Below are 18,126 nucleotides of genomic sequence, written 5' to 3' on the forward strand. Positions count from 1 at the left end.
TTTATTTACACGAATTTGTTATTTTGATAGAATTCAACGACGAATTTCCATTTGTCCGAAGTTGCGAATCACCGATAAAAAAAAAATTGATAGAAAGAATTTGGCGCGAATTTAAAAATTATCAAGAAAATTGTAATTGGTTAAATTTTGAAATTTGCGCAAAATTCTTTCTGTCCATTATTTTTCGGTTATTTACAATATCGGACAAATGTAAATTTGGGATTTTCAAAATTCTATCAAATAATCCATGCAATTTGTGCAAATAAAAAATTCGGACAAATCAAGATTCGGTGAATGGAAAATTTTGGCATTTAAAAATTCGAATCACTTAAAATTCTTTTAAAAAAATGAGTATTCTGGAAAATTAATATTCGGTTAAGTTAGAATTTTTTAAAATAAAACAAATGGATAAACTAAAAATTTTGTTCCATTAAAATTTGTTTAAAAGGAAATTCTGTCAAATGTTAATTCGAAAACTGAAAATTGGTCTAAAAAATAATGATACCTAATAAAATTCTTCAAAATGAAAATTTTTATTAATAAAAAATATTATTATTAAAATATTATTATTATTATTATTACTTTTGTTATTTTAATTAAAAAAATTTAATTTTCTGCTTTGGTAAAAAAAATAATCTTGTTCTTTTAGTAAAAAATAAAATATTAGTTTAGTTGTTTTAACAAAAAAAAATTAATTTTCTTTTTTTGACACGTACCTTTCCCTTGAACTTCTTAACAAATCGTGAAGCGACATACTCTTCTGGTACAATATCTCCAAGGGAATTGGGACTGATTGCAGGTGCTGGTGCAGGCCTTTGAAGTTGTAAAAATTCAATAATGCTGTTCACTTCACTTTCGTATGAAGAATCAGCCAATGTGCGACCTTTTGCCGCCAATCGACAGGCGGCCATCCATTTTGCATATTGTGATTCCTAAAAGCAAATAAATTTTAAAAAAAAATGAAAATTTCAGTCTTTTTTTTTTTAAACATTGCAATTTAGTTATTTAACAGAAAAGAAAACAATAAAAAAGAGTTTCATGATTTTTTCAAATTTTTTTTTATCAAATTTACAAGATTTATATAAATTTTTTAAAATTACAGATGTAAAGTAATTTTGTTTTTTTTTTTTTTTTGATAAGAGAAAACAAACAAATGAAAATATTTTTTTTTTATAAATATTAAAATACTGACTGTATCGCATCTGATCCACATTTCTGACATGCCCTCAGCACTTGGAACTTCAAGTCTTATTCCATAACGATTCTGTGACAAATTAACGTCCGGCGTAACTTCACAACCGCGAAGATTAATTATTTGCGATGGTGGCTCAGAGCTGTTCATTTCTTCTCGGGTTTTGTATAATTTTAGTTGTAAATCACGACATGTGAACCAATATCGCTTGAAGGCCTTTAATGTGAAACGCTTTGGTTTAAAGAAACGTAGATAGTCACAGAGTTCAGGAATTTGTGTAATATCGCTGGGACCATTGTTCATCGTTGTCCCCTCAAGGGTAACCTGAAGGTCTGTTAAAGCTGCGTCTATATCATCCTCCATTGGTGATGACGAGCCATTACTATCGAAATTTGGCTGTGGAATACTCGCTTGCAAATTTATTTGAACCTATAAAGAATGAAAAAAAAAAATTAAAAAATAAATAAATCCATATTGATGAGAAAGAAAATTTTCATCTTATTAATTCTAAAAATAATGTAAAAATATATATATATTTCTACTGACTGGATCTATCTGAAATTAACATTTCTGAATTAAGTATAAATTATGTTTAACAATTCATGTTTTTTAAAATAATTGTTGATTTTTAAAATGTCACTAATTTCAAAATAAAGTTTACAGGATGTCTAACGGTCAGGGGAGTCAGGGAAAAGTCAGGGAATTTCTTAAATTTTCTGGAATTTTTTATGAATAAATTAAAATAACTATTAGCTTCAAAAATTTTTTGCTTTCTTCCCAAAGCAAATGCAAATTAAAAAGTATTTTTCTTAAATGAGAATTCTGTTAAATAAGAATTAGTTGGAATTAAAATTTTCTTTAATAAAAACGTTGTTAATTAAGAATTTTGTTAAATAGAAATTCTGTTAATTGTGGATTTATTCAATGACAATTCTGTTAAGTAAATATTTTGATAAATCGAAATTTACTAAAATAACAATTCTGTTAAAAAAATTGTTCTTTATGCAATTTTTCTTGACATAAATTCTGTTAAATTGAAATTGTATTAATTTGAAATTCGATGTACTAGAAAATCTGCTTTATATAATTTTAATAAATAAAAATTTGATAATTATTTGACGCCGTAAAAATAATAAATAATAATAAATTAATTAATAATTAATTAATAATAAATATTATTTTTTACGAAACATTATTTATTTGATTCAAATACATATGAAATTAGTGGATAAAAGACAGGTAAATGATTTAATTGTATCAAAATAAATTTTATTTCATCAGAATAAAATTTTTTTTAGTGTAATTTAAATCAGGAAAAAGTTAGTGAAAAGTCAGGGAATTTTTTTCCTAGAAGTGTTAGATACCCTGGTTTAAATAATTATAACTTTTTCTTTAGAACATATCGAAATTTATCAGAAAAAAAATTTTTAAACTAAAATTATCCAAAAAGAAATTGTACTGATTTTTAAAATAATTTAATTTGTTGAAAAAAAATTTTTTTTGAAACAAAAATTACATATATTTAAAATTCTTCGTTCCAAGACGAGAAAAATCTATTTTTTTTTTTTTTGTTTTTATATTTAACGGAAATAAATTTTTATTTTACCAAAAGAAAAAAAGAAATATTTGAATTTATTTTACCTGAAGGGCAGCAAACATGAGCATTTCCTCTTCGGTGCAGTCAATTTCTTCGGCGAGTAGTTGCCACTTTGCTTGTTCGTAAATCATATTTATTCTAACTGAATCGGTCTTTGGATTTAGGTCGTAGAATGAATAGAATTTGAATTTAAGCCTTAGGCTATCAAATTCACGAATACCCTGCTCCATTATCGATAGTGATGAATCTAACCATGCAACATTCATTCGTGCTCTTTCAATTAAACTTTTTGGACGTGTTAATTTACCACGTACTTCAGGTGAAATTGATGATGGACTTTGTGCAAGAAATTCAGAAAGTCCACCATTTAATGCCTCAAGACTCATTGTACTATTATTTGCATTAAACGAACCAGTGCTACCAAAACCTGAGGAATTATTGTTTCTCTTCCATGTTCCAGTCTGAAATTGCAAAAATTCTTTTAGACAAGTTTTTTTTCTTTTTTTTTTGGGAAATAGACAATGAAATTTATTATTTAAAAAATTTTCATTTGAGAGAATTTTAAATTTGCAGCTATTTTTAAAATTGAAATAAAAAATAAGAATTAAAAACATTGAATGGTCAAATTAAAAAAAAAAAATTTAAGAATTTCTCTTATCTTTTCAATTATTAGAAATTTTAATGAAATAAAAATTTAGAAAAATAAATAACAGGGTTGACACAAAAATATTCAATTATTGTTCAAATTTTTTTAAAAAATTTCTCCAATTTAAAATGAAAATTTTAATTAATAATCTTTTGAAATTCAATTATTATTTCTAAAAATTTTTAACTCTTAACTCTTCAAAAATACAATTATTTCTAAATTTTCTATCTAAAATTCTTTATTGAATAATTTAATTTTAATAATTTTAATCAAGATTTTCGAAAATTCAAATATTTAAAACATTTTCCAATTTAAAATTCTCCAAAGTTTAATAAATGTTTAAAGCTTATAAAATATTTACAGAAATTTCAATTTACTAAAATTTTCATTAAAAATATCCTGAAATTCAATTAGTTCAAAAAATTTTAACTTCAATTTCTTTTTGAATTAATTATTTCTAATAACTTTAATCAAATTTTTCAAAAATTCAATTACATAAAACGTTTTTTAATTATTAATTCTTTAAAATTAAATTTTTGTTTATATAATTTTAAAAAATTTCAATAATCTAAGTTTATTAAAATTTAAATTGAAAATTTCAAAAATCAAAAATTCAATTTTTTAAAACATTTTTCAATTCAAAATTCTCTAAATTTCAATTATTTATAAAAATTTTATTTAAAATTCTGCGCTAAATTAATTTTTTAAATAAATTTAATACAGTTTTTCAACAATTCAGTGAAATACAGTTTTTTTAAATAAAAATACTCTAAAATTCTATTATTCTTCAAAGTTTGTAAAAAAAAATTTTATCAATTAAAATTTATGAAAGTTTCAATTTAAAATCTTCTGAAATTTAATTACTTTCAACAAATTTTTAACTCGAACTCTTACAAATTCAATTAGTAATTGAATAATTAATTAAATGTTAGTTCAATTGAAAATTATTTTCTTCAAATTTTTATCTATATAATTCTTTGTTTAATTAATTATTTCAACAGTTTTAATCCAATTTTTCAAAAATTCATTTTTTTAATTAATGTTTTTATATTTACAACAAAATTATAATTTTTAAATTCTATAAAATTCAATTATTGTCCGAAATTTGTAAAAAAAAATTTAATTAATCCTTTATAAAAGTTTCAATTGAAAATCTCCTGAAATTCAATTGTTTCTAAAAATTTTTAATCAAACTCTTCTAAATTCAATTATTTTTAAAATTTTAATTAAAAATCTTCTGAAATTCAATTATTTCCCAAATTTTCATTTAAAATTAATTTTTTATCAAATTAATTTATCAAATTAAATATTTTTTTTATCAAATTCTTTGAAAATTTAATTATTTAAAACATTTTCCGAAATTTCGAATTCGAATAATGTGCATAAATCAGAATTGAAATTTTTTTTTTAATGTAGGTAACTTTAAATTATTTTTCAAAATTTGTTATGAAACTGAATTGAAATCTTGAAAATTTGTCAATTTTGTAATTTTTTTATAATTTTTTATTAGAAAAAAAAATTTTATAGTAAAATGAAAATAAATTTTTACCGAAATCGGTGAACTGATTGGCGTACTGTGAGTCCTGTTATTTGGAGTGACCGGTGCACACATAAAGGGACTACTTTGATCCAAACTTCCGTTTGATCCCCTGGGACTTTGAGTGACAGGAATAAATGTATTTGTATCAGCTGGTACGTGCCATCCATTTTTATGATTTTCAATTTTCTTTTTTGCTGGCAAATCTTTTAAATTATATTTCAAATGACATGGTTCCAATGGTTTGCAAAATGAAAGCTCCTCCGGATGTCTGATACCTGAATAAATATTTATTTATTTTATTTATTCCAAAATGTTGGAAAAAAAATTTTTTTTAATTAAAAATTAAATTATTAATTAATTTCAAAAAAATTTTTTTGTATTGCAAATAATATAAATTTCTTTTATATGAGGCTTTCTGAGAAAAAAAAAACCATTAAAAATTTTTTTTTTTTTGTTATGTTCAAAGCTGAGAATTCTTTCAATAAATAAATAAATATAAAATTGAGACAATAATGAGAATAAAAAACATGGAAAAATAATAATTTTGATTATTATTGTAGTAAAGATATGTAAAATAAAAACTGAGTAATTGAGAAAGACAGTAATTATTATTATATTATGAATTTAGATTAATAAATGTTAATAATTAATAATAATAATTGTAACCCAGTTTCGCTGATATTAAAAAGTGGCATTTAACTGCGGTGATAAATTTCGAGCTTCACAAACAGGAATGTTTAACCTTCGCGTGACTGAAGGATTTTTATTCCCTCCAGCGACAAAATTAATTACTCGTTGAATGGTGAAAACTATCAATTTCGGACAATTTCAATTTACATCTTTTTAACATTCTCATTTTTCATTTTTTTGTTTGCAAAATTTATTTCTTTTTATTTATTAATAATATTAATAATTATTATAATATTTATTTATTTGTAGTTAACATTAATATTAATATATTATAGTAATTAATCATTATTATATTATTATTGTAATTATTATTGATAATTTATAATTTTTTTATTAAATTTAGTTCAAAATTTAAAGCTTTTTATAATATCAATTTATAATAAAAAAAATCAATTTACAAAAAATATAAAATATAATATTAATTTTTATAACATATTTTATAATATAATATAATATAAATAGGTAAGAATTTCTCAAATGAAAAAAAAAAATAAAAATTAATTACATTTTGAAAATTTTAGGTGATCCGTTTGAGAAATTCTGATCCATATAATTTGTTTTTATTTTATATTTATTTATTGTAAAATAATGAATTTATAATAAAATAATTTTATTTTATCGAATAAATATTTTTTTTATCCTCTTTTTCAGAAAAAAAGAAAGGAAAAAAAAACAATTAAAAAATATTTCTCACCGAATTCTTTGCAGAGATTAATAACGGCATTAAAAGTTTTAACAGAAAAATCAACACGGCAATCGAGATAACGCATGTCCGGCAATTGAACTCGAAGAGTTTTGTGCATTGGTGTAAAATGTAAAAGAGCATCAGCAGCAACTCCATATTGGTCCAAAGTACTTCTTGTCCTTGTCAACCAATGATTTCTTTCTGGCCACCATAAGGCATGATCTGACCAATCCATCTGCACATCTGTAATACCAAAAAAAAATTTTTTATTTTATTAACATTCAACACAATTATTTACGTTGAATATATTCGCAAAAAAATAACGATTTTTCTAATTAAAAAAAATATCGTTTTTAAAAAAGAAAAAATATTTTGTTGAAACAATAGAAAAATATTGTTTTGTAAAGAAATTGTTTTTTTCTAAATTTTGAAAAAAACGACGATTTTTCTAACAAAAAAATATTGCTTTTTTTAAAATTATTTTTAGAAAAATATTGTTTTAGAAAAAAGAATTTTTTTTTATTATATTTTGAAATTATTATTATTATTATTTAATATTTATTAATTTTAGTATTGAAAATTGTAGGCTCGATATCTTGTTTCAAATAAAAGAAAAAAAAAATTATTTTTGTTACTAATTTATGATGAATAATAAAATATTTAAGTGAAATAAATAAACTAATATTGGGGAAGTATAAATATTCTCAACATTTAATTTAAAAGAATTTTTACGTCGTCAAATCTTAAATTATCAAATTTTTATTTAGTAAAATTATATAAAGCAGCTTTTCTAGTACATCGAATTTCAAATTAAAATACAATTTCAATTTAACGGAATTTATGTTAAGAAAAATTGCATAAAGAACAATTTTTTTTAACAAAATTGTTATTTTAGTAAATTTCGATTTATCAAAATATTTACTTAACAGAATTTTCATTGAATAAATCCACAATTAACAGAATTAACTAATTACGAAGCTGAAGTACGCAACGTTTATGATAAACGATTTTTTAAAAAATAATTTTTTAAAATAAAAATTCTATAATTTTTTGCCTAAAAAATATTTCCTATAGTTTTCATTCATCAACAAATTGTAAAAAAATATTTTTTAGGCAAAAAATTATAGAATTTTTATTTAAAAAAATTATTTCTTAAAAAATCGTTTATCATAAACGTTGCGTACTTCAGTTTCGTAACTAATTCTTATTTAACAGAACTCTCATTTAAGAAAATTAAAGAAATGAGAATAGATTTGGAAGTTAATGTATAGCTCCGTGGTTTGCGTACGCAACTTGTGTCTCAAAGGTCCAGGGTTCGATCCCTACTTACGTGTAAAATTTTTAATTTTATTCTAATTATTGTAATATTGTAATTAACAACGACATTAATAATATTAAATTAAATATAAATAAGAAATGAAAATTATAAAAATGCCTTATTAATAAATTTTTATTTTTAAAAATAAATTTTTTTTTTTAAATTATGAATTAGAAAAAATTATCCTTTTTTAAAAAAAAAACTATTTTTCTTCCTTTTATTTAATAATGGAAAAAGGTATATGAAGAATAGAGAATGATTGGACACTTTTTGTTAATTGTAAAAATTTCAAAAAAAAAAAGCAAATTGTGGGAGTGGCACACGCACAATCAATCAATCAATTATTATAGAAAATTGAGTCTTTATTGTGTATAGGTAGTTGAGTAAATAAAGGCAGATGGGGGTGAAGACACGTAGAGGAAATGTGACACTACAACCCTAATTTTCATTCGTATTAATTTTCAACCCCTTAAATAAACATCAGAGGGTGAATTTCAAGGTTAATTCGATGATATTATAAGCAATGTTGATCTCAATCCCTCTCCTCAATTTTTAACTTAAATCCTTTTATTTCCTTTATAGAAAGGGGGAAGGGGGAATTTGATCTTTAAAATCACACTTCCCCTTTCCTTAAAAATGGCGAATAAATCCTAAATATTTAAATTGACATTTAAAAAAAATTATAATTATTACACGTTATTACGTAATATTACGCGTTATTACAGTAGACTACCTAATTCCCACTCGTTTTCATTATAACTAAAAATATAATTATATTAAAATAAATTTTTTTTTTCAATCATGATTGCAAAATTGGATATAAATTTTAATGATATTTTGAAATTGTGAATTGAATCGTTAAGGAGAGGAATGAGCTTCAATAATTGGACAAAACGGGTTTTTTTTTATTTTATTTTTTTTATTTTTTTGCTGTTGTCTTTTTAAAGTAAAATCATGGAAAATTGGATGAAGGTGTCACAACTTTAACGACATTTGCAGTTCGCGTGATTTAACATAGGCAGCAGCCGTAAAAGTCCCTGTTAAGGTGTGTTTAGTGTGTCAAACTCAACAAACGTATTTACAAATCCGTAAAATGTATATAATTTTCCTAACAAGCCGTAATCATCAAGAAAAAAAATTTTTTCTTCCCCTAATTTAATTTATATTTTCATAAATAAATAAATAAATAATCACGTGAGAGTGTCTTTTTTATGAAACTTAAATATCTACTAAAACATTTGTTTTCATATAAACATCCATTTACTGCGTTTCATATTTTAGAAAATTATTTATTTTATATTTATTTATTATTTATTTTTGAGTTGGAATATCTTTTTGATTTGACTGTAATATTTCATTTTTCTTCAAGGGAAAAAGGATTAAATTTTTGTTTTCAATTAAATGCATACAAAAAAAATTGAAATAGGATATTAAAGCACAAATATATAATTTATGAAGCACCAGTAATGATAAATTATTTTTATTTTAAAGCACTTTCGTTTGAAATTAATGAAAATTAATGGGTTTTAGAAAATATTAGAAACCCGCGTGCAAAAAGGTTTTATATTTCCAGGAAATGGTTCTCACTTCTTTTTGACGTTCCAGTTTTCATGTCCGGAACATGTGCGATGCAGATTCGGAACTAAATTTTAAACTCACGTGGCCAACACTTGGGTTTATATTTTTGTCTCATTAATAATAAATTTTGCAAATATTATTCAGAATAACATCTATTACTTTTTCCGACTTTTTTCAAAAATACGACTTTTATCGACTTATTTTAATAAAATGCGACATTTTTTTTTACATTTGAAAAAAAATGTAAATAAAATACATTTTTTTAGTATAAAATGTAGATCTTCGTCAGATCTTCTTCAATTCAATTATTTAACAAATTTTGAACTAAAATGATTCTTCACTAAATTAATTATTTTTAATAATTTTAATGAAATACATCACAAATTCAATTATATCAAAATTATTTTTCAATTAAAATTTTTATGAAATTTAATAATTGTTTATAATTTTAAAAAAAATATCACAATAAAATATTGAATTATTTTTTAAAAATTTCAATTCGAAATAAACTAAAATTAAATTATTACCCGAAATTTTAATTCAAAATCAATTAAAAATTCAATAATTATTATCAAAAATTTTCAATTTAAAATTTAATTATTTACCAAATTTTCAATTTAAAATGAAATAAAATTCAATTAATTTCTAAAATTTCTATTTAAAATTAATTATACAAATCTTCAATCAAAAATGAACTTAAATTAAATTATTATCCAAAATTTCAATTAAAATTCAATTATTTCCCAAAATTTTCAATTCAAAATGAACTGAAATTCAATTATTTTTCAAATTTAAAATCAAATAAAATTTAATTATTCACAAAAATTTGAATTCAAAATTAATTGAATTTTCAATAATTTGAATTTAAAAGCATCTAAAATTTAATTATTTCTAAAATTTTCCATTGAAAATTCTTTTTTTGAAATTTAATAATTTTAATTATAACTCTAAGGAAATTCAATTATTTTTAACTATTTTAATAATATTCTTTGAAAATTCAACTAACTGAAACCATTTTTCAATTAAAAATGATTTTCAAATTATTGTATTTTGTCCGCATTTTCTAATAAATTTTTAGTGAAATCATCTATAATTTTAATTAAAAAACACTTAAAGTTTCAATTAATTTTAAAAATCTCAATTTTAAATCTTTGAAAATTGAATTAAATTTAAAAAATGTTTTCCAAAAATTGTTTGATAAATTATTTTTAGTTCAGTAAAATTTAATAATTGTTTGAAAATTAACAATATCTTTTGAAATTTAATTATTTCTAAAAATTTCAACTTTAACCCTTCGAAAAGGATTATTATTAAAAAAAAATTTTTTTATTTAAAAATCTGTAAAATATTTTTGTTAAAATAAAAAACAAATCCACTTTTTATTGGAATATAAATCGACTAAAACGACTTTTTTGTATCTTTAAGTTGATTCGAGGCCTGTGTTTTTATAATTAATATTTAATAGGTATTCGTTGGCCCCTGGTACCTTAAAAATTAATTTTTAAAAATAAATTTTTTTCAATTTACTATCTTGTACGAAATTTCCTGGCTCATCTTTTTTCTCATCATAAATTTTTTGTATTTGTATACAATTTTTGAATCAATATACAACTTTAAAAAAAAATTCGTTGGTAAACGTTGTGTACTTCAGCTTCGTGAATTGAATTTTCGAATTTGGAATTTTAAAGAAACTTATTCCGAAATTTGGAAACAGAATTATACAACTTTGGCAAAAATGAGAAAAAGAATTGTCAAAATTTGACACGTCATAAGATTACTATTCAAAAAAACACGTGAAATCAGAAAAGGCCAATTTCAAGTTAGAACAGAAGGACAGACCAAGCATTTTATTATTATATAATTTTTATTTGTAAATTTTCAATTTAATTTAAAAAAAATTATTAAAAATTTATTTGATAACCGAGGCATTTAAATTTGGAAAATGGTTTTTTATTACAAATTTATTGTTATAAGGAAAAAAATATTAGAAAAACATAAAACAAATTTTTATTTTCTAATATTAAAAATTAATAAAAATAAAAAATTTTTTTTTAAAGAATATTATTTATTATTTATTTAATTAAATTTGAAAATTAAAGAAAAGTTGTATTTAAAATGAAAATTGAATTTTTCAACTAAAGAGATTTTAGAGTACAATGGCAACATTTTTGTAAGAAATTTTTTTTTTTTTTTTTTTTTTTTGTGAAAAAAACTAGAAAAAGTTCTTCTTTTGCATAATTTCAAGACTGCAGAGAAGTATAGTATATAGTGTAGACAACCCTTATTCAGAGTAAAAAAAAAGGGGGGGTAGTGTCGGGTAGCTCAAGGGTTTCATCCCCTTGAAAATAGGGAGAAAAAAAAGAAAAACCAGTTCGCTCCTTCTGTCGTCGGATCTTTTTTTTTCCATGCAACTAGAAGACAAGGCGCATATATAGTAATTCTTGAAAAAAAACAACTAAAAATAATAAATGGAGGGTGAAACTCTTCTACTTGGTTTCTTTAAGCGCATATATATACAGCTCATATTATATTCTCTCTTTCTCTCTCTATTGTGTAAATGTGAAAAAATTTTCATATTCTACGTTTATTTTAAAAGAACTATTTATTATTAATTTATTATATTTATTTTATTTATTACATATTTATATTATTTATTTCGTACTTTGTACGAAAAGGTGAAAATTCTGTTATCTCGTTTACTCATAAATATAAATGATTTATTATTAAAATTTTGTTTTTTAATTTTCTCTTTTTCAAAATTCTTTTGTACTTTTTTTTCTTTCTATGGAAAAATTTCTTGCAAGAATTAATTGAAAAAAATTGATTTGAAATAATTAAATTAAATTAAAATTAAAAAAGAAAAAAGAAAAGATAAAGAAAATTGATTTCTAAGAGTGAAAAAAATTTTCACAGCTGCGAACCCTCTGCTTGGGGGCGCGCACACTTCCGCTGCGGTCAATTTAACAATTCGCTATATATATATATAAGATTCAGGTTTGTGCGGTTCCGTTATGGAGATGACTCAAAAAATATGGTTCCTTTTAACCATTGAAATGCTCGCTCGCGCACATGGTGCGCACAACATATGTTAAATTTTTAAAACTTTTCATATGCACATTTTGCACACAATTGAGCCTCGAAAAAGGTGCGAGAGTGAAAGTCATTTTAGAAAACATTAAATTAAAAAAAAAAATTTCAAAACAATAATAATATTTTCAATTTTAAATTTCATATATTTTATGAAAAAAAAATATATTTTTTAAATAAATAAAAAATAAATTATTACAACAGCGGCAAAAAATTCTAAAAATGTTAATATAGTATTAATGTAAAGGGCTTTTTTTATGATGTTTATTAAAAAAAAAAAAAAAAAATTGAAATTGTCTCATGGAATACGTGAGCTGTTTTCACTTTTCTTTGTTTTTTTTTTTACTTTTTTTTTTTCTAACTTTTGACCTTCCATTTGAAATTGAGAGCAAAGGAATTCCTTGTGATATGCCGACAAAACTTGTATATAGTATATATATATCTCTTGTGGGAATCTGTTTGTACTCCGTTAGATTTCTGAGAGTATAAGAAATTATAAATATGTGAGAGAGAGAAAGCATAAAAGGAAGAGACCCCCAGAGAATTTGCAGTAAGGCAAAAAAATTTTTTTAAATAATAAACAACTGCATATTCATTTTACATTTTTCTGCTTACAAAAAAAAAAAAAAAAATTTCTGAGGATAAATAAATGTTACATAAGAAAAAATAAAATGAAATTTTTATAAAAAAAAATTGTCAATTTTTCTGAAATTAGAATTGAAAATTTTTAAAATCCTTATGCCAAACAAATTATAAATCATTTTCAATTTAAATAAGGATTCAAGCAAAATATCAAAAATGTCATTAAAAAAAAGAGAAATAAATATTTTCCTCAGTTTAGAAACTAAAATTTTTTTTACTACATTTATGTATCTACACGATCAAGCCACGAAGCTGAAGTATGCAACGTTTATGATAAACGATTTTTAAAGAAATAATTTTTTAAAATGAAAAATTCTATGATTTTTTGCTTTAAAAATATTTCCTGTAGTTTTCAATAATCAACAAATTAAAAAAAAAAATATTTTTTTGGCAAAAAATTATAGAATTTTTTTTATTTGAAAAAATTATTTCTTTAAAAATCGTTTATCATAAACGTTGCGTACTTCAGCATCGTATCAAGTCTATAAGTTTTTGAATTTCTTAATCGTGTATAAATAAAACTTCACATATAAAATCAATAACTATTCATATTTATTAAACATTAAAATAATTTATTTCACAATTACAATATTAAAATTTAAAAAAAAAACAAAAATTGAAAATTGTACTATAAATAAACAAAAAGTCACTCCACATGAATTTATCTATAAATTAGTCATTCATTTCTTTCTCAACAACATTTTTCTATATTTTCAAATATTATAGCAAAACTTGAAAATATATTATTCAGAAATAATACATTTGACAAAATGAGATTAATTCCACGAAGAGCAAAATTGTATCCTATTATAGTGTGAGTCGAACATTAAAAAATGCAACTTTCCATTTTATGGAAATATTGACATAAAGGGTATTATACATTATACCTATTTGGTTACGCATTATTCCATAAAGTATGATGTATTTCGAAAAAAATTTTTTACGGAAAAATGACTCCATAAATAAGCATAAATCAAGAGGTATAAGGATCAAAATTTTGGCGAGATTTTAAGTTCAATTTGCGCAAATTATTATTATTGATCTTTGCGAGAATTTCTTTAAAAATTGTGACAATAAAATTTAGAAAAAATTCGAGAAATAGAACTTTGATTATTTTTTGAGTGAAAACTAATATAAACACCTTCTCAAATAGCACGTAATCTTGCAGCAACCTTGCGGCAAGCTTGCCGCGCAATATTGCCAACCTTGCACCGCAAACATGCCGCAAGCATACTGCAAGCCTCAAATGTCCTACCTGACCGAAAGCTTGCGGCATGTTTGAGGTGCAAGGTTGGCAATATTGCGCGGCAAGCTTGCCGCAAGGTTGCTGCAAGCTTATGTGCACCTCTCCGATTTCTATGAAACTTTGTATACTAACGTATTTTTGTGTTCTGATTACAAAAATGATAGTGAAAATTGGCGCAAATTTGATTATTATGGTGAAAACTATAAAAAAAACACTATAAATTCCATGGTTTTTTGCGATTAACTCGTAAAAAACGCAAAATTTCACAAAAAATTTGTAGACAAAAGTTGAAAGTCTCGTAAAAACAAACATTTTATGTCCTATACATGTGTCACTTATGTAATATTCTGTACTGATTACGAAAATCATAGTAAAAATTTGTTATTAGCTCGTTTTATCATCTTAATGGACTTTGTGTAATGCTTTCTAGTAGGGGGGGGGGGGTAAATATGGCCCAAAGTATCTGCGGACAAATGTAAAAAAAACAAAGAAAAAATTTAAAAAGGAAAAAAAAATGCACTTCAAAATCCATTTCCCAACCTTCCTGTGGTGATGTGCGTTAGTAGACGTTAAAGTTGAAACTAATCGAGTTATATGGTATTCAATATATCCATATTTTTAAATTAAAAAAAGATTTAAAGGCAAAAAATCTATTACATTGTTGAATTTGAAAGATTTAAAGTCATTTTTTTCGACAACCAATATCTAAAACATTTTTTGAAATTTTGCGTTTTTTACGAGTTAATCGCAAAAAACTATGAATGTATGGTGTTTTTTTATGGTTTTCACCATGATAATCAAATTTGCGCCAATTTTCGTAATCAGCACACCAAAATACGTTAGTATAGCAAGTTTCAAAGAAATCGGAGGGGTGTTCTATTCGGAACTACATCAATTTGAATAAATGAAAATTAATATTTTGATTAATTAATAGTGTTTTATTGAATTAATAAACTATGTAAGCAAATAAAAATTTTGATAAATATGTGTATTTGTATGTATGTATATAATATTTTCTCTTATTGTAAAAAAAGTGGAAGAAAAATAATTTAATAAAAAAAAAAAAAAAAAAAAATGTCATGGACTTTGGTGCGCTTAAACAGCATCATACTCTCTGTGGCTTTTAACGCGTTACAATCATATATTTATAGATTGCAGCTGCACAATGAAACTTGTGTCTTGCAAGTCTGTATGGGCCTCCTCGAAGTTCACTCTTATGCGGTTATGTAGCCTTCACATGTAATATCTGACCACGCAATTTTATCTTCCGATGTTTTCATTTTTAACCTTGCCACATAAACACAATTTTATACATATTTATATATACGTACATATATGTATATTACATACCTAAATAAAGACATTTTTCATTTCTACGAATGTACGAATTTTCAAACTTACGAATTATAATTAGGGTCAGTTGGGGTAAATGGGGGACAAAATCCCTATTTTTCACAAATTACGTAAGTTTCTTCCTTTAAAAGATAATATTTACGGGTCTTTTTTTTAATTTGTTATTTACATTACATTCCCAGTATTAATTTTATGCAGCAGAAAGAAATTTAGATAAGCTTTAACCACATGAAACTGACTGCGTCCCCATTTACCCCAAGATTTAGAAAATTTCATAAAATATGGGGTAAATGCGAGAGAAAATACTGAAACAGTAGTTTGACTTTGATTTTCAAGTTTTTATGCATTGAGCGATAACTTTTTTTTATCTTGCTGCCAATTGTCAAGATAAAAGCTTGCGGCAATACTAAGAACCTGTTGTAGGTGATCTGAGGTTAAAATATTGACGTTGAACTTAATTTTAAAACTGTAAATTAAAGTCCAACACCTCTTGTTCCCATCTACCCCAACTACACAGAAAATTAAAAGGTACACTGTAAAAAATTTAAGAAGTTAACAGCACTACACGGAGAAAAATGGAAAAACGAATAAAGTAACTTTTACTACTTTAAAAGTAAAATTGGACCTGTCCGAAGTTTCTGCGCATCTCTGGCAACTTTTACTCGAAAAATAGTAAAATTGACTATTTCTGTAGTAAATTTTACTGTTTCCGTAGTAATTTTTACTATTTCTGAAGTAAATTTTACTATTTTTGGAGTAAAAGTTGCCAGAGATGCGCAGAAACTTCGGACAGGTCCAATTTTACTTTTAAAGTAGTAAAAGTTACTTTTTCTTTTTTTCCGTGTAGGAGTTGGGAGTTCGATTTTTCAAGTTAAAAATCAACTCGAAAAAGGAGTTAACCAATAGTGGAAGGGAGTTCAGGTTAGGGAGTTCAGTATCAACTCCCTTTTGAGTTATTTTATAATGGAGGATCATATTCTTCAACTCGTGTAAAGAGTTAAAGTTGAACTCCCTTTGCTTTAACTCTAAATAGGGTGCGACTTTTATAGAGTCCCTTAGGGAGTTAAATTTTAACTCCCTTTTTTTACAGTGTATTAAAATAAGCTGCAACGCTTATTATTTTAATCCATTTTGGTATTAAAATAAGCAAAATTGGATTAAAATAATAAGCGTTGCAGCTTATTTTCATACCTTATAATTGTATGTGTAACCCTATATTTTTTTTTTATTTATATACTTTACAAAGTTTTACAGTTTGACAACGTTCCACGAGGAAAGATAGCTTTAGACGCAAAAAAATTTTAGGTTATGTTACAAATTAATATATGGATAATTTATTTCAAAAAGATTTTTTTTTACACTGTAACCAGAAAATCATAAACATAACCTAAAATTTTTTGCCCTTAAATTCCCTTTTCTTGTGGAGAGTGTCACATATGTATATATTTTTTTTTCAAATTGAGGTTAGTGGTGAAAAATTCTGCAGTAATCGTCGTACATAGGGGGTTCTTTGCATAACAATGAGTTTACGGTTCATCGTCTAGGAGTGGCACGCTGACACACTAACCAAAGGCAATGCTTCCTTCCCTGATCTAGTCTCGTCGTTTATATGAGTGTAACAACACTACATGATAAAACAGGAAGTGCACGATTCTTTCTTCAGTTCCACGACCTACGTGCTCTCGTGGTCTTCTATAATAATTGTGCTCTCTCTCTCTTCCCCCCCCTCTCTCTCTCTCTCTGTCTTTTCCATTCTCTTTCATTATTATCTATATTAGATAAGCGATACATGTTAATAAATTTTCAATTCGTCATTTGTATCTTCCTGTTCTAATCAGTCTTTTGTTCTGCAAATCAAATGCGAAAATGCGTTTTCTATAATGTACTCAATTATTATTATGATTATTTTATTATTATGATTATTATTTTATTAAAGTTTAAGAATATTCATTTTGAGGTTATATTTGCTAAAGTAACTTTATTGAGAGTAGTATAAATAAAATTAGAATTAAAATTTTTAATTGTTTCAAAAATCGACAAAAATATTAAATAATATATATATTTGAGATTTCATGAGAAAAAAAAAGTTAAATTCATGGCACTCGGAATTGTTATATGCGATAATTCAATGAATATTCTCGTTCAATTTGTTCACAATAATAAAACAGCCCCACAAAAAAAAGTGTCATGTACTTTTGACCGGAATACCCTAATCCTATGTATTTTGACGCGCTGAACACGAATCCGAAGTCCGTTTTTTCCCCAAAAGTTGATTTAAGGCGGGAAACTACCCCTTGATTTTTTTTTTTGAGGGAGACATTATTTTACGAAATTTTTTAAAAATTAATGTTCAATAGTGTATATAGGGGTTTTTTTGGGTCGCAGATTACGAATCTGATGTCAGATTTCAAAAATTAAAAATGGCGTATCTAATATGGCCGATAAAAGTCCATGTTGAATATGCCATTTTTAATTTTTGAAATCTGACATCAGATTCGTAATCTGCGACCCAAAAAAACCCCTATATACACTATTGAACATTAATTTTTAAA

General features: G+C 24.0%; 1 protein-coding gene across 1 annotated transcript in view; it reads right to left on the reverse strand.

Annotated features, from left to right (window-relative positions):
• Window positions 1-18,126, reverse strand: part of LOC127285021 (unc-112-related protein-like) — a 158,124-nt gene that overhangs the window by 941 nt on the left and 139,057 nt on the right. Inside the window, exons 2-6 of the mRNA XM_051310781.1 lie at window positions 6,360-6,593; window positions 4,985-5,250; window positions 2,834-3,250; window positions 1,193-1,621; window positions 717-932 (exon numbers count right to left, since the gene is read on the reverse strand). Of these exons, the coding sequence (XP_051166738.1) occupies window positions 717-932; window positions 1,193-1,621; window positions 2,834-3,250; window positions 4,985-5,250; window positions 6,360-6,593 (1,562 nt within the window). The remainder of the gene's footprint in view (window positions 1-716; window positions 933-1,192; window positions 1,622-2,833; window positions 3,251-4,984; window positions 5,251-6,359; window positions 6,594-18,126) is intronic.

This window comes from Leptopilina boulardi, unplaced genomic scaffold, assembly GCF_019393585.1.
Source record: "Leptopilina boulardi isolate dan_hultmark-lab unplaced genomic scaffold, ZJU_Lbou_2.1 LbouV2_327, whole genome shotgun sequence".
Classification (NCBI taxonomy): domain Eukaryota; kingdom Metazoa; phylum Arthropoda; class Insecta; order Hymenoptera; family Figitidae; genus Leptopilina; species Leptopilina boulardi.